We start from the raw sequence: 25,336 nt of genomic DNA on the forward strand, positions 1-25,336 counted from the left end.
GGAACCCGCCCGGGGCCTATAATTGCAAGACTTCTCAATTATCATGATTGGGACGTTATCCTGAAACAGGGCCGAGCCAAGGAGCCGTTGCTCTTCGACAATTCCTGCTTACTGATCTTCCCGGATTACACGAAACAGGTGCAGCAACGGCGGCAGTCTTTCCTGGCTGCCAAGGCCCGCCTCCGGGAGCTCAAACTTCCCTATGCCTTGCTTTATCCAGCAAGGCTATGTGTGGTGTACCAGTCCCGCACCCACTTCTTTGACACGCCGAAGGAAGTGTTCCTATGGACTGACGAGACGGTGCGGCTGCGTCCCCATACGCCACCAGGGAGGGAGTCCGACTCCTCCTCAAGACTGTCTGGAATCAACTGAAGCCGAGGGGGAGAGGTGGCAGGCGTTCAAAGTCAAGGCGTTGGTCCCAGTCGGTTGGTGCTTCGGCACGTGAGGGGTCGACTTCCAGACAACATTTTTCGGCAGACTGAACGCGGGATGATTGTGTAATTTCTTGAACTTAAACAGTTGGCATTGACTGGAGTGGCTCATACGAAGGCCGTTCTCTTCGTGGGGCTCTACGTACGGAGAGAAGGCCAGCTGACAATGGGCTGTGAACTGGGGATCCATTGGCGGGTGAGGGTTGGGACCTCCTGTTGGGGTCAGCCTGCTCTGCCTGCCGCGACAGGTACTTCACTGTTCTTGAGGTACAGGGTGGGGGGGGTCAGTTGGGTTGAGGTTGGGGGGGGGGTTGTTGTGTTATTCCACTGTCTATTAGAGTTCCGGAGCTTGTCAGTCTGTATGGAGATTTGTTGCTAATGCTATTGAGGTACATGGGGCCTGCGCAGAGTAGGAATGACCAATAGTACACGGGAGGCCACTGGGCTCCTCTGGGTCCTCAGCTGGAATGTTCGAGGGGCGCTCAACAAGATCAAACAGGGGTCTATTCTGCAGTTGGCCAAGCGCGCCAACGCTTACGTTTTGATGCTGCAGGAGACTCACCTCATGGGGACTAAGGTGTTTCCCGTGCTTTGGATATGTTCATGTCTTTCACTCAGGGTTTGTTATGGGGTCCCGGGGGTTTGCTATTCTAATACATCGCAGAGTTGCATACACACATGTTAAGTCGTGGGGGGATATACAGGGCAGATACCTGTTCATGCAGGGTGCAGTGGGTGGAGATACCTTAGTCCTAGGGAGCGTTTATGCCCCCCCTGCCTCTGTCCAGGGGGCTGGCGGAGAAAATTATGACCATATGGGCAGCAATACCCGAGGGCCTGGTGGTAGTTGGTGGTGACTGGAACGATGTGATGGATATGGCCAGGGATCGATGGAGGTCAGGGGGTCAACTGGAAGTCCGACATCCTACCAATTTATATTCCCTGGTGACTAGTCTCGACTGGGTCGACCCCTGGCGTAGGCTGCATGGTACGACACGGGGCTACACTTATGTTTCGGTGGTTCATGACTCCTTCTCCCGCCTTGACTATTTATTTGTCCCAAGGGCTTTTGATTGCAGGGTGGTGGCAGCTGATTTCTCCCTCGGGGGCTTTCAGATCACTCACCAGTGGCCCTCACTATACGGGCTGGTGGGGCCCATGGGCCCTTCCGGTGACGTCTCTTGGCCTGAAATCTCCAAAAGGAGGATTATAGGGAACAGCCGTAGGATGCCATAGATCAGTACTTGGTGATTAACGTAGGTTTGGTTTGGTCTGCTCGTCTTAAATGAGTGGTGGTACGGGGACAGGACGGACCCGGCCTATGCAGTTGAGCGACGGTGCATGGGGATCACACTCTACATACGATTCTTTTCTCCGCCCCGCCGAGACGCTCGCTACCGTCTGCCACACGGATTGTCTTTCAAATCTGTAAGCAGGCGCTACGGAAGATGGGTTGGTGGAACAGACTGACTCGGAAGACCCCACTTTGGCATAATGGTCGCTTCCCACAACTGGCGTCCCTACAGGGGTTCTGCATTTGGGATAATATTGGGATCTCCACCCTGGGTGAGGTTATGCGGGGTCCGATATTAAAATCCTTTCAGGACATCCAGAAAGACTTTCAGATGCCGAAAACCCAATTTTTTTAAAATACTTACAGTTCAGGCATGCTATCTCTCCCAGCTTGGAGGGTTTGGAGTCCCTGCCGGAGTTCAGCCCGGAAGAAGCCAAAGTATTTATGGGGGACCTCCTTGACCATAAGATCTCCAAAATCTACCAGTCTCTGGTAACATACTGTTCCCCCTCACTGCAGCGCTTGAGGGAGGCCTGGGAGGGTGATGTGGGTCAGATGGAAGAGGAAGACTGGACAGAGGCTCTGGCATCTCCGCATGGGACAGCCATCGAAATGAGCCTATGGCTCATTCAATTCAAGTACCTACATAGAGTTTATTATACTAGGGTCAGGCTTTGTAGGGCGGGCTTGGTGGCTTCTCCGGCGTGTCTCCGATGTAATCATGAGGATGGGACCCTGTTGCATACCATCTGGCACTGCACTGCACTAGCAAGATTATGGAGGGGGTGCTGGCCTGTCTCTCTGAAGTGCTGGGGTGGGAGCTCCCCAACTCGCCAAAGCTAGTCCTCCTGCATGTGATGGAAGGGATTGGGGACAACATCTACAAACGCCATCTTATGCTCCCGGGCTTTACCTTGGCAAAGAGGGACATAGCTAGGGCCTGGAAAGCAGCGGTCGCTCCTTTGATCTACGCGTGGAACAATGGTCTAGATATTTGTATGGGCCTGGAGATCCCAGTATTTGAGGCCAGGGAATGTACCCGGAAGCACTAAAAGATCTGGAGGCGCTGGGCTGACTATCGAGGCTTGGAGCTTGAGCCACCCCCGGAAGACCAGAGTCGGGGCCCAGGGTGACCTCTATACCTCTATACCTCCTGCAGTATGTTTTCTTTTATTTACTTTTTATCTGTGATTTGTTTGTTGCCCCTGGGTAGGACAATTGTTACATGGCTGATGATGTCTTATATTGTACAATGACAGTTTGTGTAAATGATATGTTGCTCTGGAATAGATGGCAGTGCGCGGGGTGTGGGGGTTGTTGTTTTAAGGGTTTGATTTTATTTGCATCGCCTTTCATTTTCTCCTAATTCTTACGTAAAATGGTCAAATTCAATGTTTGTATCTAACATGCGGCAGGTGTCTCTTGAGTTCAGAAATCTGCGCCATATGTGATATTTTGGCAAATAAAATCTGTTTAAAAAAAAAATTAATAGATTTCCTACATTCTAGAAAATGTGCAAAAAAGTGCCCTAATACAAAACAATATATAGCATCTTAAAAGAAAAGCTTCCATAGGAGAATCATCCTGAATCTAAATACATAAAAAATACCTTTTTCATGCGGAATTATGATTACATGACTCAAAGGTATCCCAGACTTCTGGGAACCTCGGGAGTCACCCCACCCATTGTGCATAGGCTTCCTCAAATGCTTTAGTGCTTGTCATTTTTGCCTGCCATTGATCAATTGTTGGAATATCTGACGTTCTTCATTTTAACAACATTAGGCTGCGAGCAACTGCACCAAATATTGCACATTTTTGTTAGCATGAATAACAGCGTGAGATGAGCCAAACAATGCTAGTGTGATCTTGGGCACTATCGAAAATTGGCCACAGTTTCTTAGTTCCAGAAAATATTTGTTGACACATTAGATCGCCATCTAAAATAATGATCAGTAATTGTGTCTATCATCTTATGCAGAGTATGGGGGGTATAATATGCCAACCACCGAAGCAAAAAGGCCACCCTTTTAAAAGTTACAGCTCACAAGGATTTGAGCCCCATATCCGAAATGTATTACCACTCCCCATTGGTTATCTTGCAGCTGGTTGGTCTATAAATCTTGTTTAGCATTTCAGAGAATAAATTGGGCTCTATATTTTACGCCATGTACGATACCAATTGACCACACCGGTTAATTTACTTTTGACCATGATATGAATTACCCCAAATGTCTCCTAAGGCATCTCCTGATAATTTTCAGTAAGAAAACTAGTCATCTGCCTAAAACTAAACATTAACCAGCGGGCTTCTCCCCCCAGACGTAAAATGACCTCATCCCATGATAGCTGACTTCCAACCACAAAAACATCCCCAGCCTGGCGAATCCCTTACTCTTCCAAACTTCCATAGTTGATTTAGGTAGAGCAAGACCTAAAGCTTTACAATTTTGTATTGCCGTAAGCAAATGACATTTCGAGACCCAGCAAACCACATAAAATGACTTAATACGATGCTCAAAAGACTGAAGTGTCTGGTATCTTCTTTTTTTTCAGAGCTATGCTATCTTGAAGAAGGCAGGTATATCGATTAAGGACTCCTTAACCATACATGTTACAAAACAATTATCAAATGCGTCTGCGTCAACCATTATTCAAACTATATTCTCTAAAAGCTTGATAGTAAGTCTGACAATGAGACAGAGCGAGTCCCCCCCTGAGATTTATCCAGTTGTAAAATCTGCAAACTTCACTCTAGACCGTTTAATATTCCTTACACATTTTTTAAATAATTGGTTGAATTCTTTAAAATATGATGCATTTATGTTGATAGGAAGATTTGCCAATGAGAATAAAACTAAAGGAAGCATTATCAGTTTAATCAAGGCAACCCTAGCAAAGATAGAGGAAGTGTATGCCATCTATTCATTAAAATTCTTCTCTTTAAAATAGTTGCTTTATAGTTGACTTCAAACAATTGGGAGTAGTTATTAATGACATAAGTACCCAAATACCGAATGGGGCATTGAGTTCTATACTGATTTCTTAAACCTTGAGGAAGATCCACTGGGAAGGAGATAAACAGTAAAATTTCAGTTTTTGTTTGATTCACTTTTTAGCCCCCACCCCTGTGTATTCTACAATCGCATTCAGCATCCCTTGGATTTTCCCCCACCTGTTTTTAAGTACAGTATGATGTAAAAAAAAAGTTTTATTTTTTACATTCCCACTAGTGGTGGAACTATTAATCCCTCATCACATATTCTCACCGCTAACAGCTCAATAAAAAGAGCAAAAAGTACTGAGGCCACCAGGAATCCCTGACGGGTTCCTCTACTGATTCTCACCACACCTCCTTCCTTTGAATTGGTAGTCACTTTGGCGTCCTTGTAGAGATTTTTTAACATTATCAGAAATTGGTCAGTAAAACCAAATTTCATTAAAACCAAAAAACAATGTCTCCCAGTTGACCAAACTGAAGATTCTTTCTGCATCCAGGGAAGAGGTGTGGCGCCGCAGCCAGGGTGACTGACTCCGGAATCTGGGGATCACAGTTCGATCCCCAGCGCCGGCGGCAGATTAGCCCAGCACCATGTGACTCTGGGCAATAGCTTGCTTAATCTTCCCGACGGCTCCCAGCGCCTAGAGACCCTTACGGGTGATTGTTCACGCTTTACAAATGTGGATTATTATTATCCATCATCAGAATAGCAGCCTTCTCTTGATTAACTGAAAAATAATCAATCGATTGTATTAAAAATTTGTATTAGCAGAAATTTGCTGAGCTGTCAAAAAGCCACTCTGATCCTTTTGGATCCCATTTTGGGCCAATGGGAAAATATGCGAAACACAGATTTTAGCAAACAATTTGTATTCAGAATTCAAAAGACTAATAGGTCTATATGATTTGACACTTGTTGCGATTCGATCTTTTTTAAGAAAACTGACTAGTATCGATTGTTTAAAAGATTTAGGGATAACTATTCCTTCCTATACTGATTATACAGATTGGCTAAAAGGGGAGCAACTCCTTGACAAACATTTGATAGACTTCGGTGGGGATACCACCGCTTTTGGGCATATTCTCAAGTGCATAACTACTCTGCAAGCTGAACTTTCTCTAAAAATAAATTGTTTTGCTCCCTCGTAACCTGCTGTAAAGTGAGGATACTAAAAGATTGGACCAGCCTGGATCATATAATAGAATCCGTTTTCTCATACAACTTTCAATAGTGATGAACAAAGACTGTGGCGATCTCACTACTTTCTTCGACCTTGAGACTGGTTTTGGGTTTCATGATTATACTTATTTCCTGCTTATTCTTTCTAAGATTCGTGGACCATGCAAGAAATTTGCCTATATGTTGGCTTTCTTCAAACATTTTTGTTGGAAAGTTTGATAACTGTTGATCTCTTCAGTTAAGAAGAAATATTGCAGTTCCTGCCTTGATATGTCGAGCTGTTCTTTTTTCGCTCATCCTCATTCCCCCTAAACATATAGGCATTCATGGTACCATCGACCTCTGCATGTAGCGCACGCGCTCTGACGTTATGCTCCCTATTTCTATGAGACTGGCAAGCTATGACATAACGGGGACGGCAGCCTTAAAGGCCTCCAATGCTACTGAATCATCCACTGTATTGCAATTGACCTAAAAAACAGCTTTATACAGGTTATTGTATTTTCTAGCCACATCTGGTCTGAGAGTAGAGAGCTGTCAAAACGCCATCTAAGTCTATCTCTGTGGGGGATAGCTAACTCATATCGGAGAAAAACAATCAAATGGTGTAAAAAAGCATTTGCCCAGATGTTAACCGCTCTCCACTTAATTGATCAAGTTAGAAGAAAAAAATCAAAGCGCGAGGCATAATGAAATTGCAGCGAGAAGCAAGTAAACTGTTCATACCGCGGAAAGTCTGCGCACCTGGAATCGATCAATTAAAAATCATGGTTAAAAGCTGCAAGAACTTTTAACGAACGAGTTTTGAGTTGTTTTTTTGCTCTATTAGAAGTATCCTGAATGAAATTAAAATTGCCCCCTCAGATTATCAATCCTTCTGCTGCCATTGATAAATTATGCAGTTGTGTCAATGGCTTTATGTCATCACTAATAGGACCATGATAATTCACCAAATTTAGGGTGTTACCCATGACTTATACTTTGATCCACAGCCACCTCCCTTTTCCATCTCTAATCACATCTCTCACTTGCCAGTTAATAGTGGTTGCCTGAAAGATTGCTATTCTCCTCACAGCAGCCCCTGTTGATGCATAAAATGCATGTGAGTATCTTTTGGGGATAAAAGACTTTGGATTATTAACCTTGTAATGAGTTTCCTGAAAACATATCACGTCTGGTTTGAATGTTGACAACCAGTTCATCATGGCTCGTATTAACGCTTATTTAACATCCCATTGGCATTACATGTGACAATCTTAATCCCTTGGGCCATACAAAAATGTAGTCTTAATGACATCCTTAACCCCTTTTTCTCATTATTACTTAAAGAATTACTACAATTTGGCTGAATAATAAAATAAACCATCTTAACCATGTAGCTTCTCATTTTCTCTGCATGTGACTCTCTCAAATCCCACCCCTGCCCATTGCCCTGTGAGTGAGAATTGCCCACTGTACTCCCTGTACCCCACCTCTTCTTTAGTGTCCTGTTGCTGCACCTGGCTAAGCTCTAGCAAGATCCCCCACCAACACACATACACACCAAACAAACATAAAAAGTAAGTGTCGGTGCAAAAAAAGGAAAAGAAAAACGTTGTCCAAAATACAATAACGGGTCTCCTAGTCAGTGTTCCCTTATTGTGAAACAAGTCCTTCAATGAAGCATTAAAAACACTACCATTCGCTGGGGTATAGTGTTCTTTAGATGGGTCAGGGCCCGCAGGTGTACTGTAGTTTGTAAGGGCTAAAATGAGGTAACAGCATTCTTCGGGAGGGTCAACTGCAGCAGCTGCAGCTACGGATACATCGCCTCTCCTGCAGAAACTGACAACACATAGAGGCATCTCGCAAGGATTAGGCATGGAAGTAGATACTTTGGTAGATACTCTTGGGTCTCATGCCCAACAAGGAGAAGACACATAAACATTATTGAGCACTGCTCCCAATTCTTGTCAGAAGGGCGTGGTGCTGACTTTCTCCAGAGTCATTAGCCCTGGTGGTACAGGGTCTGGCAATAGTTCTTTGGAGAAAGGAGAGAAAGAATGAGGTGGCAGCCCAGATGAAAGCCACGTACATCTACCACAGTTTGGCCCCAGTTTGGGAAGTTCAAATGGGACTGATAACGTGCTAAAGGACTACCCACTATTTGCACGGCTTCAAAAAGGCTGCGCCGAAATCCCCAAAATGCACAACTGCTTCTTTCGGGTCCTGGATTGGTGTCAGTATGCATGAAATAATCCAGGGCTATTCTTGTTCTTTCTCCCACATTGAATGAATCCTCAAATATGCAGAGACAGGGTATAGAGCAGTCATCACCAGTACAATCAATTAGTCCACAGAAAATAATAGTCACACAACACCCAGATCAGGCAAAAGAAATAGGGGCTCAACCTCAGTTGCAGGCAAGTGTGGGCACTGCGCTGATTGTTTTAATTACTGGACCCATAAACCCCATTAATTAGAATTAACCAGTATTGCTGCAGCCTCTCTTAGGAACTATCTTGGTAGAAATGTGAGATCTTAACACAATTGAGGCCCAAGAAATAGCTGTGCTCTGTCAAAGACTAAGGAACATAGAGGAGATTGTGCTGCAAACATCAGAACAACTGCAAGAGGTTGAACAACGGGTGTTAGATCTTAAGTATCGTTCCCTCAACTGGGATGAGCACATAAGCAATATTCAAAAGAAGCTTTTGGATCCACAGAATAAAATCAGTGAAATGGAAAATTATACCAGGAGAGCCGATCTACGCTTTGTGGGGGTACTTGAAGGAGCTGAAATTACGGGGAGCCACAAGAGCACTCTCTAATTTATGGAATCACTGATCAGAACATGCATTCTTGAGGAAGCTTCGTCAGATCTTTCTAAGATGAGGGCTCATTGGTTCTCCACTCAGCGCCCAGTTAATTCAGAGTATCCTTACACTATCATTAGGCTATCTGGTTTTAGGTTTAATAACTGATAAAACCCCACCGGAAGGAAAATAGCCATCACCAGTGTAAACATATAAACACTGAAAAAACAACTTCGCAACCACAAACCAAGTGCCATTTAAAAAAAAAGAAAAGATGAGTGAAAGAGTCATTTTAATTTCTTCCCGAAGGCGCGCGAATACAATGCAACTTTGTTAGACCAGGCAGCAGCAAGAAAGAATGGGCTAACATTAAGCTGCTTGAGTTTTGTTGTTTAGGGATGTCACTAAAATATTGTCTCTTCTTCCTTCTGCTTTTTTCAGTTTTGTGGTCCTTGGTCTAAAGATGCAGTGTTTCGAAGCATGTTTTAGGTGTTATTTTGTTATTTTAAAAACTGTAGAGAATCGGGAAATATCAAAATCATTTTTGATATTTTGGCTACATTTGATTTCACTGATAGGTAAAATGGCTGGTTTCATAAAAATATTTCCCAATATGTACCATCACATTTACCCACAGAGAATGGGTGAAATCCTTCGATATATCAGCCCCCTTTTCTAGCGAGTCAGTATTGATTGTAGGTGAATTGCCAAACACCCCAGGCTTTAAACATTCAATGCAAGGTGTAGTGACAGGTATATGTGAAAAGAATGTTGTCACCAAGCATCTGATATAGTGGTGAAAACATGACACCAGACATTGGTAAACATGGAACGCAGTGTCACTTGGAATGCTGCTGGAAAAAGTTCCTACCAATTCAATAAAGATTGGAGTGATATTGCTTGTATTTGCAGTAATTCAGCCATGTAGATGAAAAAGTTGTATGATGACCTGTCAAAATCGCTACCTGAGCTGAAGTGCTTCCCTGTAAGAGATCCTTGTCACTTGCTAGATGGTATGCTGAAAGCATCTTTATAATCTTCAGAGTTAATGAAGAATGCTATTGACTTTGTTGTCTATTCTGGTGCACCGTTTCGTTATGCCCCGGAACTAAAATGCGAGTATTTCTAATTTTGTGCTTTGTGTGGCATCAAAGAGTCATCCTAACTGTGTCATTTAGCTGGTGGTTCTCAGTCCTAGAGGCTGTGAATGCCATATTATCCATGTGGCAACGGGATTTTTGTTAAGGTAATGATGCCAAAGGCAAGAAATGTGATGATCAGTACAGTCTACTGCATGCTTAGGTTTTTACAGGAAAACATGACTGCTGTAGTGGACTTAATCAAAATACTAGAGTCTGAAAACACCCTTGTCTACCAAGTGTTCAGCGTAATTGGTGTAGATGTGAAACATCTCCTTGAGAGTAGGCTGGGCGACACTTTTAGTGACTTTGGCACTGCAACATGCTCCATGTTAGAACTCTTGCCACTTGGTAAGCAAAGAAATGTTGAGGAGCAATTCAGAAAATTTTATTTTACAGTCTATGGGAAATGGCTTGCAATGATGCATAGAAATGTCCCTTAACCAACCATGGCATTTGAAGCTAATGAAGCCTCACTGAGGTACTCCGCACAAGTTCTAGATCCCTTCTGAACTTTCTCCAGATTTTGAAAGGTACTGCTTCATTTTTGACCGCTTCAATAACTGAGGGCATATGTGCCCAAGTCAACACATATGTTGCAGAACATGTCCTAGACAATCACAATCTTCAGGTGCACCAATATTGGCATGGAAAGCTATTTCATTGGCCAGAGCTAGCAAATTGTCTACTGGCTGGTTTGGAGTTGCCCGTCTCAAGTGCCAATGTTGAGAGGGCCTTTTCACAGATCAACGTTTACATAGGAAGGAAAGAGCGAACACGCATGACCAAAGACTTTCTAAAGAAGTATTGTATGGTGTCCTACAATAAGTATGATTTGTAAAAATGTATTTGGACCTCATATACCCTGTACACACGCTATCTATACACATGCACTATCAGTGCAGAAAGCAAGCAATAATTAAAAGCAAAACATTCCATAAACACCGGAAAAACGCTGTTTCTGTTGTTTTTAATGGTGCAAAAATGTGTAGCCATTGTTTGTTTAAGGTATTGAAAAAAAACCACCAGAAATTACCAAAAATAGAAACTGAAAACAGGAAAGCCGAACTATCATTGTGAATTTTTCTGACCATTGTATAAAGGAGAGTATTCTCACAAATGCTATTCAGAAAAAAAAAATTTATGACGCCCAACAAGGTGCAGATTTGAGTTTTTCCAGATATGTCAGCTATAGTGGCTTGCCAGCGGAGAAACATTTTATGGTTGGTTGGACACTTTACAGCGAAGTTGAAATTGAAATTTCTGAATAATGGTCAATTTTCTTTTATCCCTCACCTTAGAAGAGGTGCAATGTCTACTGCAAAAAGTGCAAAGCTAAAGCGACTTGAGGGGTTGTTATATATACAACTCCTGATTTTGCAAGGATATATAGATATATAAGCTGCCATAATATGTTCTGTACGAGGCACTTTCTCTGTTTAATCTAGAATTTAGGGAATTGGGGGGGTTAGCAATATCTGAGATCCTATTTGTGAACTTGTAAAGATATTCCAGCTGCTGCTATTTTGCACCTTGCACTTTCTGAACTCTATCAAGTCTAGTTTGAATGTCTGATGGGCTGTGACATCTGAAAGTGTATTTATGAATTTGTATTTGTAATGATATGTTAGCTGCTGTATATGTTTTTGGACTAGGCACATTTTGCACTTTTTTAAGCTCAATAAATTAATTGGTCATCTTGTAAGGTCACATCTTATGCTGTTGATTTATACTCTTCACTTTCTGAACCCTATTACGGGTCCAGTACCTTGTGGGCTATGATATTTGTGGCTTTATGTATATATTCATAACAATATGTTAGCCGATGTACAATGTTTATGTCGTATTAGGTGCTTTGGAAAACAAAGTTTCTGATAAAGTCGTCATACTGTCCACAGTTCAGGTTAGTAAAACTCAGAAAAAGTGACACACTACAAAATTTGGAGCACAGCACACAAATGTGAAACACACAGTGTTGGTTGGTTCTTAGGTCGAGCCTACAATGCAAGCACTGTCTGCATGACCTTTTGGAATTACTTACATCATTTTTATGCTCGCCTGCTGCTTGCCATATATTACCTCCGGTGCCCTGGTGCCCCTCTTAATTGCTTCATCCTGACTCATTCTGGGTGCTGATAGCTCAGTTCCGTTCAAGACAGAGGAGCACCGGCTGATTACAGTTTCCTTTGCAGTTTCATTCTTTATCTGTTTATTTTGAGAACTCTTTTCTTTATTCACTACAGGCATGGTGCAGCCTTGTTCCATTGCTTCCTCATTCTTGCGCTTTTGGTGTATAATTAGGGGATAATTTATGCTATGGCCACTTTTATTCCACCTCCCAAAATAAACCCCGTCATTAATCATTACAAGCAAATTGTTCTGAATTTTACAGCAGCAATTTCAAACAAAGTACAGGCGGTTAATCATGGGAAATTTCTGATTAGGAGCATAATTGCTTCTCTTCCGACATGGAAAATACCAGAAAATTGCACTATTTTCATCATTAGCCGTATTGACAAGTAAATAAAAAAACAATTGGGATTGTAATCTGCTGACACATCGAGGACGAAGCCACTTGTTCGAGAGGAAGTTTGTGTTGGAATCAAGGCTTCTGGAAGCACTGAACGCGAAGGTCATCTCCATACATTAGGAGCGTTGGGCGGGGCAGCCTCTGTGCCCTGCAGACAGCATATGGCTATGGACTCACAGCTCTTCTTACAGATAGCTGTGTTATCCGATTTATAGGACTGAAAGTGCTCTGGTAAAACGCATGTTTTTCTCGTGCCTCGAGATTCACATAAATCTAGACAACAGTGGTCCCTAAAAGGAAAAAATTAAGAGCAAGGAATGAATATAGACTCAATCGTTACTATATTGGGTTGACTTGCCCAGCCGGACAGAGGTCTAATATTTACTTCTTAGCAATTAAGAAACAATTAGTACAAACAATACAAAAAGTGGGACACAAGCCTGTGTCCTACTTAGCCATGAGGTACAAAGAAAAGGGCGAACAGCAAGAGGCTCAGGCAAAGCTTATTGGTTTGTTTCACACAAATAATACACAGTATTATGGGGAACAAATCGCAAGGAACACCTTTACAATGAAGTAAATGAACGTTTTTTCGTATAAGGTGTATCAAAGTGTCGAACCATGGAGTGAATAGGCGGTTCATCATCAGGACATAAAGTACATGCCTGTTAGGTAGAGCCTATTAGCTTAATTGAATTCCGGTGGGACAGATCTCCCGCAGGAATGCGCGCAATTAGAGCCTTTTTCAGGGGGGTATAGACTGGGGGCGAGCTTAACTTCTCCCCTTTTCTGATCACACCCAAATGCTACTGTGCTGTGATCATGCATGAGTTGAGGGGCAAATGTGCGCAAAACCACCGCCTATTGTCTGTAAAAGGAAAGTTTAAGCTATTGGCATGTGTCACTTACAATGCCAATAGCTCAACCTCTCACAAATGCAAGACTTATTGCATTGCAAATGCTTGTTTTTTGTTCTTGGGACAAAACCGGAATTATCATCCTTACCCAGTCATTAAACTAGATGCTCTTAGACGGGGGGGAACACACAAGCCTCTTCATGTAGTCACACACTACATAAAAATACATGCAGAGATTGGTATCCTTCGAACTCAGTAATTTTCTACTTAATAGAGCAGTAGCTCAAGGGCGCTTGCTCTAATTGGTGTTATGAGAAGGGGACCTACAGTAGTTATATTAGTACAAAAGAAAAAAATATTCCGAAAAAAACCACACATTGCGGTATTTCGTAATGCATGTTGAGGACAATGAGCTGGAAGTATAGCTCAGTCCAGATAACGCATAATAGCCTCCTTGGTCTGATAATGTTGTACCGCTCCAACAGTTTAGTGCAAAATATGCCTATTAGTGGTCCAGATATTGAAGCTATGGCACTGATGAAAATCAAACAGTGGACCGGGAGCCCCCCTCAACCCAACTTACTTCATCAAGGGATTTGATGCTGCCCTTGCATCCCCTTGTCCCTCCGTCAGTAAACAAACTGCATCCTACTCAGCCAAAAACAGGGCTGTTCGCTAGGAGCGCATAGAGATAGTGTTCGGAGACATGAGGTCATCGCACTCCTAGAGAGTACTGTGCTCCGAGCCCATATGTTCCGTTCACTGTCAACAACTACACTGCGTGTTACCTAAGTACGTGTGCAGTGAAGAGATCCTAAAACCGATCCTTTTTTATGCACCCTGTACGAAAATGAAATATAATTTCAGAAAGGAAGGGCTATTAGCTATGTCCTATAGTACCCTGTTCTCGTAGAGGAATCTGCCTGTGACTGGGGAAGTACCTGACTAGAATACAACCCTTGTAGCGAGAGACAAATGTTTGTAAATGATGCATTTGCCACATTAACTGAACAATTAAACATACCGGCAAGCAAAACCAATTCATGCTTGTGTTTTGTAACAAGGATTCAGCCAATGAGCAATTTTCCCTATGACGGCAGGCAGGCCTAAGACTTTTTCAAGACTGAAATATAAACAAGGATAACAATGCAAAAACAAGGAGATACTCAAGACCAAGAGAAAAACATGGTATGAGTTGAAGGTTAAAATACTTCTGATAAGTATAATCTTTCAAGTACTTGAGCACATTGAGTTGAACACAGCACACATGAATTATAAATTATATAGGTTGTGATATGCGTGTGGACAATAACAGAGGTATTGGGGGAAGTGAAGAAGAATATGACTCATAGGTTTTTATTAGTATGTCTTAAAACGTAGGCAAAGGAAGTCAAGAGAGGAGAGCTCGTAAGACTCCTTACCTATCAGAAGTAATTTAACCTTCTCCATATACTGCGGTTTTTGTTTGTGTTGTGTTTCTTCTTGTTTTGACTTTGCTGTCCTTGTTTATAGGGTGAAACGTGTTAACTGAATCCTTGTTACAGAACACAAACATCTTCCTGCAAAAATCCTGAATACAAAGTATCTCTGATAACACTTGTAAAATTGAATAATTATTATGTTTGATTAATCATTTACTTAATGTTGCAAATGAATCCTCCTACTTTACAGAAAATTAAATGTCATTTGTTTTTTGCATTTTTCCCTTGATGTAAATCAAGTAACAAAAAACATTCGGGAAAACGGTTGATACTCTTACCATTATGTTGCCCGACTGTACAGTTTAACATTCCAATTTTTGTCCACAACCATTATCTGCACTCAGATGGCATCTATATCATTTATTTGTATTGATCCTCAAAATGTTTTGAAAAAAATTTGAGGACCAGGTGGTTAATGTACCGCTGCATTTTCCAGGATGGGCACCAGTCATTGTCTGCGTTACCTATCTAGTTACAATTCTCCATATGAGAACATATTACAACAGTCTTTAAGTACTACCCATCTCAGTTTATCTATCATGTGATTACTTTCCCTAAAGTTGAGTCATCAGTTTGGTTATGGTTTTTGTTTTTTACACCGAATATTCAATTTAGTGCCTTATATCCACACTTTGACTTTTCCGGTTGTCATGCCCATGTAGTTAAAACTACATGAGCATGTAATGAGATACATAACATTTTCAAAATTTTAGTTTGCATAATAGTTAAGAATCCATGGTCATCTTAGGCCAATATCAATGGTTTTGGCTGTACATGTCAGGTGGCATACACCTCAGTCAAAGCAAGTGTAATGACCTTTCGCAGGGAGAAGACACCAAAATGTAGGCTCAGGTGCGGTCACTCTCTCTTGAAGTCTAGTATAGACTAGTATGTTTTAAATTTTGCCACCTTTTCTGAAGGAAAACATAGGACAAGCACTTTGGAATCAAAATGTGCCAATGCTAATTTATTATCTTTTTTAGGGCGTTGGATGGTAATTATGGTGCGGCAGGGCTGTTGTGTTTGGTTGGTGTCGGAGGGACTTTTTGTATATCCTGTTAAAATGCAGTGGGCATGCGCCTGACATTTAAAAAAAATCTGTTTATTGCATGTCACTGAATATAAATAAATAACAATTTACCACCTCAAAATAAGTGATAAGATATGGATGAGGCCCCGATATGACCAAGCAATTGAGTACTAAAATACATCACTGGCATAGATCAATGATTATCAGTAGATAATCATATAGTGCCACTGAATAAACGTAATGCATTTACAAATGTTTTCTTCATAGCAATAGCTGAGCTTCCATGGAGAAAGGACGGCATCTTTTGAGAAAAAAACAGGTCCACTTATCAGGGTGCTATATTCTGAGAAAATAGACATTTTTCAAAACGTTTTTAAAAATGGCCATGGTGACTGAGAGTGAATGTATCCTCCTGTGGCTTTCAACTTATGGCAATGGCACTGTTGTGGCACATTACATATAGCGTTATAGCAAGTGTACTAACCATGGACAAACAGATGCAAAGATGCTGTAGCTTTTTACTAAAGTGTAATTTGCCTTATCTTGCAGGATCTCCCAAAATCAATCCGGGCTAATTTTATTCTTGATGTGGAAAGGGAAGAGCTGTTTATTGTAGCAGGGTTGCAGGATCGTGTGGTTCAGGTAATTTGGTATTTTATGCATGTTTGGAGAATTTCATTGTGAATCTTTAATATTCCTCCTCTATGCTATGTGGGTGACCAGTGACTGCAGGAAACCGGGGCAATTAAGTTCGAAATGGCTAATAGTAGAAGGTTTATGGCCTAGTGACTCAAAGCTATTATACTACCTAAGTTTGATGAGCGCTCTGGGGAAGAACCTTTTCCTGTGTTAGGACATTGGTATTCACAATGGGCGTAGTGACTAGAAATCTAAGAAATGAGGGGTCCCTTTTGTGTAACTAACTCACGTGGAATATGTTAGTTGAGAGGCTATGAGGATACACCACCACAAATGTACGTATTTAAATGGACTTTATAGGGATATTGTTTAAACACTGAACACTGTCTTCTGTAAAAATGTCTAATTTTATTTAGTGCAATCAAATATTATTGTTTCATGAAATCATACCTATGTATTTAAAAACACATTACACACAATTTCGGCATTATTCCACTTGTACAGGTAAATGGATCTCTTCTTATGACGTCCTTAAAACATTTTCATACAGTTTAAAAACTGTTTATCAAAGCAATTCACATAAACAATTTAAGACAAGGATAAAGTTGTTTTGGACTATTCATAAAAACCTTTCACAAAAACAATTAACCAAGTACTTTCGATGCAGCATTTCAGTGGTATTGAGTTGGTTCACCCCACCCTCTTCAGGACACAATATTAGAAAACATATGCAATATTTAGAAAACAAAGAAATCAGATTCAATTTCCTATTTTAAAACCTCATATTAGATATGTTTACAAAACCAGCTCAGTTGTATATTAGTGCGAATCATTCCCTCCAACAGTTTATATCCACATTAGCGGCTCTACTTAACACCTTTCATTTTTTGCAGGAGCAATAATGTCCCTTGATCAATTGCTCCCCTATGACTCAAGTATAATGCGTGCAAATGCATCATGCCCTTTATACTGAGGGTCATGGAGGAGTGATTGTCTTATATTTAACTATATTCCACTTCCTAAAAAATGCCCCTTAGGTGCCCTCGTATATTTTCACTTATTGCAGGAGCAATACTGTCTCTTGATCAGTTACTCACTTGTAAATCACGTATGATATGTGCAGAGGCATCATCCCCTTTCTACTAAGTGACATGGAGGAATTATTATCTTATATTTAAATATATTCTGCTTTCCTAAAAATTGATCAATGGGTGCATCCATATATTGCACAACTCTACCTTAAAGCCAGTGCCCTTAGTCTTCTTCCATGCACTGATAACTCGCTTAATTCATTCCAAATGATTTTCTTCAGAGTAGAATTTTAGATCGCTGGGGTTATTTTATCACCAGAGGTGGAATATCCTTTTAATAAGTCGATTTGTTATAAATTATGACTTACTGTTATGCTGTGGGTATGTATTCTTGCCCTTATTGTCCACAATCCAGGTCCTAGTTTTGGAATATCAATCGAGCTCTGTTATTAGTGTTCACTGACATCTCAATCAAATCTCTCTAATTGTACTTGATATGGAACTTACTGTTGAGGACCTATAATATGCTTCTTTGCGTACTACACTCGTTCCTATTCAGGTCACCACTCTGCAGGTAGAATATAAATATACTTCACTTGGAAGCCTATTATCCTACATGGGTTATATCATTACCCTCAGTAATTTTATTGTTTCCAAAGAAACAATTTAATTTACATATATGTCTCTAATTGTTTTATATTTGTTCCGGTGACGATGACAGTGGACAAGTACCACAACTAATTTGGGTCACTGTCTATTGTTATCTTTTCATACAGCTGTATATATTTACGTACAATTCATACCACTTTGTTTGGCATAGTTCTCATTAGGTTTCCACTTTCTCAGTGTAAACTGTATGTTTGTTTGGACAACATACGTTGAGATGGTGGTAGACAAATTGCAATCACCCTTCAGGATATGTTGGCTGATAGTCCTGCTAGCTCAAAGTGCCTCCCTAAGTCACGGTAAACATAGAAGGGTAACCAATGGTTTGGGCATCCTTAGAACATGACAACCCTGACTCCCCAAGGAATCGTGGGAACGGATCTAGAACCTTTTTGCTCAGTCACTCGTACATACTCAGATAAATACACAAGAAAATACACAGGGGGCCTTTTCCATTTTTTTTTAACAATTAGTATATGTATGAAGTGGAATTTGTAAGCAACATGGATTCAGGGAAACTAATCTTGCACTGTCACACAAGCAAATGTGGGTGAAAACTCAACATGTAGAAAAGAGGGCAACTTAAGAAACATGTGCATATAAAAATGGCAGTGTTTCTCCCGAGCCTAACCCAGCCATGTGACAGAGTGACAACATGAAACATTGGTCCTGAAGAATGCCCAGAACCTCTTTGTAAGGTCACAAGTTGGACAGAAACATGTTGACCACACACCTTTATTGGGTACAGTTTCACTCCCCTCTCAGCTTTAATCTATCCGTTGGGTACACCAGAATAAAGTTACTGTTCAGTCCCTTATCCTTCCTTGCCACTTTGCCTGCAATCTGCATACCTCATCTATACATGCAGCTCACATAGGGCCATTGAGATCACACACAGAAACACTCCAAAAGCACCTCCCTTTTAGGAGGGAGTTGTAGGGCACACCCAGTGATCCTTCTGATTGGTGTGACCCTATGATAAAGCATGCTACCTAAAGGTGGGTGAGGCTTTGCGTCCTAAACAAAGGAAATTATTAAACATACAGAGACTACTCTTGGATGACTGATCTAATATGATCAGTTTTGTAGACCTTGTTCATGATGTTGTGGTTTTAAAGGAACACTGCCTTGCAATGTAGAAAACATATTTTTGTACAATATCTAATTCCCCCTTTACTGTGCTTTGCAGGCCACCAAGGCTGGTGGGCTAATGTGCAAAAGTAAAACATGGTAAACAGTAAAGAAAATTATGTACCCACAGTGACGTTACCAAAGTCTCTTTGTCTCTCTGTTGGCATTAACATTTTCCATGAACAGACCTTATTGTGAATAAAAGTATGTTTTCAGAATTCAGTGTGGAGAAAATGTAGAGACTTGTTTAAAAGCTATTTTTTACTTGGTAGTGAAGGAAATATTTTTTCAAAGTTAGTAAAAAGATAATGTTTAAAAACAACGTTTTGTGGTGCCTGAGAGCAAATGGGTTCAAACTACTTTGGCTGTCTCCCTTCACTTCTATGACTGCAATTAGCATGCATATTAGGTGGGAACTACTGGCCTCCTGGATGACAATGCAGCTGCTTTTGGGAGCAGCAAAGCTGAAGTGGTGTAAACACTTATCACTTAGCAAGGATAAATCAACCCGGTGGATGAAGAAAGGAATACAAGGGCACCATTACGTGTCTGCCCGCCACCGTAACAGTATGCGGTGCACCCGCCAGGGCTGCGGCGGTCCCGCTGTGCCTATTATGATGCGCACGCCACACTGGCGGGCGCATCACGCAGATTTTACATTGCGGAGGGCGGTGCCGCAAGCAGCACCCGCCGCAATGTAAAAACTGCATGTTGTGCATTTGCATGCACAATGTGACAGGCACCACGCGGTGCCTGCCACCTTGTGCATGCAAATGTCGGGGGGTACCATGGGTACCCACAAGTGCACCCCCCACCCCGCCAACGGGCCCCCAACACAGAAGACCGGAAAGGCCAATTGCGGCCATCATCGTAATATGGATGGCGGTGTCTTGCAGACACCGCCACCATATTGTACATGTTTTCCTCCCGGTCGACGAGTTGACCGGCGGACCCCCCAGCCATCCTAATATGGCGGGGGGTCTTTTAGGTATGGATGGCGGGTGGATCGCCCCCGCCGGGCCAGGGGTGGCTGCCGCCGGTCCGGCGGGGGCGATCCACCCGCCATTCTAATGGGGCCCATAGTCTTTATTTCATGGAAAAATCCCAGTGGGGATCCCAGGAACAGAAACCTAATCAACCACAGAGCACTCTCAATCACCTGTGTCCAATGCAAGTAAAACTGGTTCTAGCATAGAGTGAGTGGGTTTTCCCTTATCTAAATACGGATATGCCAGAGAAGAAGTATACCGCCCTTGCAAAGGGAAAAGGCTAGAACCAAGTTCAATGATTGGCCGGGAGAATGTTTTCAGTAAAGCGAGAGAGGAAATGCTGTAAAAGGAGTTCGGACTTACATGGCAAAGTTGCTTGGATTGGGTTTAGGACTAGCCCAATCACTGCCTAGTGTATAGGATAAAAATGGCACCTCACCAACAAATCCTCAGAAATGCATGGACCTTGAAGAACATCTGAAGGAAGCAGAAGATTCTGTCTGAGGAAAGATAATGGAAGGACTCCTGACTCCTGCTGACACTCTGATATAATAACTCTTCACCAAGGGTTATTTGGTTGCCCACCTGTTGCTACAGTATTAAAAACCGTAGAAGGAGTCCATATACTGTAGACGTTTCAGCTGACTAGGTTTGAGCCTTCCGCAATAGGCCTTTAGGGAGCCTTGGCTGAAAATAGACTTGATACCCAGAGGATTTCCCTGAAGTCTTTAAGAGGGACTAGAATTGACTACAGTCGAGATTTGGTCTGGGACAAGGTGCTGAGGTTGGTCTAGGGAAGGGGCACCCTTGGCAGGCCAGATTTTCAGTTTTGTCCTGCTTGTACCTTTTTAGGGCTCGTGAAGCCCTGCCCGGTTCCATAAATCAGCCTTAGATCACTTGAAGATTTTGCAAGGCAAAAAAGTGACAGTACAGATGTCAAACGTTTGACCAGGGCAACGTGGTAAAGTTACTCCAGCCTTGAAATTACTCCGGGACCTGCAAAATCAATCTTTGTCTCCTTCTGTGGTTTTGTTGCCAAAACTGAAGGCCCCCAAAGCGAGCTTGACAACAATGTATTTGGCATTGAGGACCCCTCGTCAGCTTCAGCCTCCTGTCCTTCCCTGCTGAAAGATTATGTGTAACCTGGGAGGCATTACAGGGCTGATGCTCAATTGAAATTACAGTGAAGTCTCGGTCTACTGCAAACATTGCCTTTTAATAAAGTTTTCCTTTTCTTGACACATTGTACCCTAAAACTTAAAAAAATCATCTCTCATGTTCACCTTATGAATTTTACTATTTGTAGCTTTATTTGCTTTTTACATGTTCCTTGATTTTTCCAAATTGTTTTTGGACGTCTATGCACTTGTGTTCCTAATTTTAATGTTGCTTGGTACTGCTTTAACGTAACACAAGTGTCTCTCAGCAATCGCCTGCTTCTTGTGCAGTAGTTACCGGGGGTTAAGCAGACTCACTTTGAACTGTGAAGTAACCTAACCAGAATGTGTTTAATAAGCTATAAGATGTACCCCTTTCCGAAATAATTATCCAATTTTCTGATAGTACATGAATAAGAATACCGTGATTTCTAAAGTGCCCTTCTAGACCCCAATTGCAAGCTGTTAATTAAGCTGTGCTCTGTGTCTAGGTTTACGAAGGGCTCATCTATATGGATTTTAGCAAAGATCTAATGGAGAAACAAGGTTTTGGTAAGTATGCATATTTTTATAGTGTACTCATTAATTCCTATTATATACAGTATTCTACTAAGGGCTTAAATGTGTTGCACCTTATGCTTAACGAGTGTGAGAGAGAATATTACGTGTCTAAATTAGATTTTTTTGTGGTATGCTTACTATTTTTAATATCTAATCCCTCTTTGTAATCTAATTTCAAGGCAAATCGTGTAATATGCGTTTCCTTTAACCGATTGCTCAAAACCAGACTTTGCAATATTAGCTGATTTTTTTTCCAAGAGCAGTACTTTATGCTTTTCATTTGACTTTTGATCGGGAGAAAAAGATAACAATTAACACAACTGATCAGTAGCCCAGCTGCGAGTAATGTTCTGCTGTACATAACTTGGAATATATTGATTGGGTCTTACAAGGCGTGTTCTGAAAATACTCTGATCCCCAAAGCAGTAAAAGTCTGGCACCAATTGGAGCAGGGCATCAGGTAGTTTGACCTTTCAGGAATACAGAAGATTATTCTTTTGAAATAGTCGTGCTTGTCCAATCTTTCCGATGCTTAATTTGTAAAATTAATACAAAAGTTGATGGCTCTAATATCTTTCGAGACAGCCAAGCTCTCGTTGCTCTTTCCTCCACCACCCTACACTCCCTGTTTCTTTATCTCACTCTTGTAGGTTCCCTTTCTTCCCTACCTTCTCCTTGTGGTGCTGTTGTCCTGTCCTATCTTTCTTTCACCCCTATGTTATCCCTGGTCAGCCTTTCACTTTCTGGAACTCGTTTGAAGTCTGATCATGAAACATGGTCACATTTCCCAAAGATTTGTGGTGGTGCCCACCACCTGAAACCACTGGCACAGATACAGGACTGTAGCCATTGAATGCTTAAGTGTAATGATTTATAGATCTGATGGCCTTGATGTAGAGCTTGTTTTACTGGGGTTGGTACCTCATGGTACGTAACATTTATGTTCTTCTGTAAATGGGGTTCTGTCATCTCAAAATACTTTAACCTTTCTGCCTCAAATATGGGGGGTGTCGGCGCTAGGATAAAGGCTGGGTGAATCTGATACACGGGTTTGTTCCTGAATAAATTCCAGTGATCCAAGAGCTTTCCCATTTAAGCGGAATCTACTCCCAAAAATAGTGCATAGTTCTAGATATCATCTTGAAAATATCCATCAAACAGTTCCCTTGAAATAGTTTCTCTGTATTGGTATTTTGTGAAATAGCTTATTTACAAATTCACCCACATCCCTATAGGACACGCGAACACGTAATGTCAAGGAATCTGATTTAACAAGTTGTGGAAAGGAAGTGTGAGTTTCTTGTTAATTTATTAAGTAACGAAAACATGGAAAGTGTTTCCGAGTACCAGTTGCCATTCTAAACAATGCCATAAAAATGCACAAATCAGCAATTGCGATTTGTGGCGATGAACAAGTCATTATACTTTGCAAACAAGAGGGCTGTACAAAAACATGTTATCCATTACCTTCCTCTCATAGCCCTCAAGTTTCCCGGGTCCATGAAGGAGTACCTCATTAAGTCAAAGTTTTGCATTTAATTCTATGACTGTTTTTATAATGTGATAAACGGGGCATTAAGTCGCAGAATGTAAACAAAAAATATGGATTTGGGCTTCTCCTACGTGGACCTGTGAGCCTCCAGAACTGGACACTGTTCTTCAAAAGGTAATCTGAAATATGTTTTTATTTACAATAAATTCTACTATCTGAATATGGGAAAGTGTTCAGAGCTACTGTCGGTTCAAAGGTCATGTGTTTCACTCTCCGCTACAACGTGACTGTATCAGCCACTTTTCAGGTGCTGTTTAATCAAAATATAGAGTGTAATTGAAAAGCACCTCACTTTCGGCAACCATGGACTGATACAGAGTAGATGGCTAATACTCTATATATTTTCGAAGATTATAGTAAAAGGTGGAGGGTCATGAACAGGGTTTAAAGTTGTTTTGAGATAAGAAGCATTTCGTTTATTTATTTAGTTACACCTGCTCTATAAGGGTTAATAACAGAAGAAAGAGTGGGGTATTAGGTAACTGTTAAGCTTCCTCCCTCACTGCCTTATGTTGATCAATACGTTTCAGCCCCGTAATGTGTACCTAATGGATACACTGGGCTTTCTTCCAGACCTCGGACGTTTCCCATCGTCCCCAAGTGTTTTTTTTACATAGCATGGCAATAAAGGAGTACAACGTATCCATAACAAAATACGTTACGTTACGTTACGTTATGGTAACGTAACAATTTCTATTGGATTAATATTGGTAAAAGGAAGACAGACCATCTGGCTGTATGTTAATAAACATGCAAAAGGTGATGGGTGGAATGCTTGCAATTTGCTGTTGTGCCAACCCATCGTTCTATTGCCCACTATGCCACATCAGATTAAACAGTGCTCTATGCAAATCAGTCTTGATCCTCGTCCAGTAGGAATAGTCCATCCCAAACTGCCAAGCAAGGTTCTCTCAGAACTGGAACCCAAGCAACTCAAGACCAGGTGCAGCCTGATTGGGCCCCTTCAGTCGTGTGCAGCTCGGTTCCAGTGGGAATGTGAGCAAGGGACCCACGTCTGGCCATGCACTTGTCCACTAAAAAAATAACTTAAAATGAAATTAAACAAATAAAATATAGACATTAATATATGAACTTTAAAAAATTGTTCAAAATTCATATAGCAAAATGCAACAATTGTATCAATTAATAAAAAAAAATGAAATTTTATATTTAAATAAATGCATTATTTATATAAAAATTATTTCCTAAATAAAAATGTAATCTTGCAACACATAGGAGCTTGCAATCCCTTTTTAAAAGCACCACTTTAATTTGCTTATTACAGGCAACTTGTGACATTTCTAGTCACATGTTATAAAGAAATGATGTCGCTGCTCAACTGCATAATACAGTTGAGTTCTGTTGTCACAGTGACTGCTTCCAGAGCGAGCAGCCAAGGTGAAAGGCAGGTCATAAAGCATATATAAAGCCACAGCTTAAACAAAGGAAACAAAAAATGGCTTATTCTTCTTCTGATATCTTTTTTTGAAATTAAAAATTGGTCTGTTATCTCGAAACCGGTCCCAGGATGCTTGTTTCCGGTCCAGGGAAGACATGGCTTGGCAGTTCGGGCTGGACTGTTCCCATGGGGCACAGGGTCAAGACTGTTTTGGATATAGCTGTGTCTGAACTGGGGTGGCAAAGTGAGCTAAAGAATGATGATGGATTCAACCCAGATTTGTGACTGGGGATGAGTGTTTGAAAAGTTTCAGCACTCCGTCCATCATCTCCTTGTGTTTGCAAGGGTGTTTATATGACCTTGTATTATAAGGAATAAAGTATCCCTGCTAGTTAAATTAACTTATCTGATAGAGACTACTAGCCACAGATTCTTTCACATAGAATTATCCCCATGCGTGAGACTGGATCCGG

The 25,336-nt window shown here is 41.4% G+C and overlaps 1 protein-coding gene across 1 annotated transcript in view; it reads left to right on the plus strand.

Annotated features, from left to right (window-relative positions):
* LOC146856835 (uncharacterized) overlaps positions 1–25,336 on the plus strand; it is a 499,318-nt gene that overhangs the window by 383,136 nt on the left and 90,846 nt on the right. Inside the window, exons 16-17 of the mRNA XM_085647270.1 lie at positions 16,288–16,380; positions 21,843–21,903. Of these exons, the coding sequence (XP_085503396.1) occupies positions 16,288–16,380; positions 21,843–21,903 (154 nt within the window). The remainder of the gene's footprint in view (positions 1–16,287; positions 16,381–21,842; positions 21,904–25,336) is intronic.

This window comes from Triturus cristatus, chromosome 3_2 (assembly GCF_964204655.1).
Source record: "Triturus cristatus chromosome 3_2, aTriCri1.1, whole genome shotgun sequence".
In the NCBI taxonomy this organism is placed as follows: domain Eukaryota; kingdom Metazoa; phylum Chordata; class Amphibia; order Caudata; family Salamandridae; genus Triturus; species Triturus cristatus.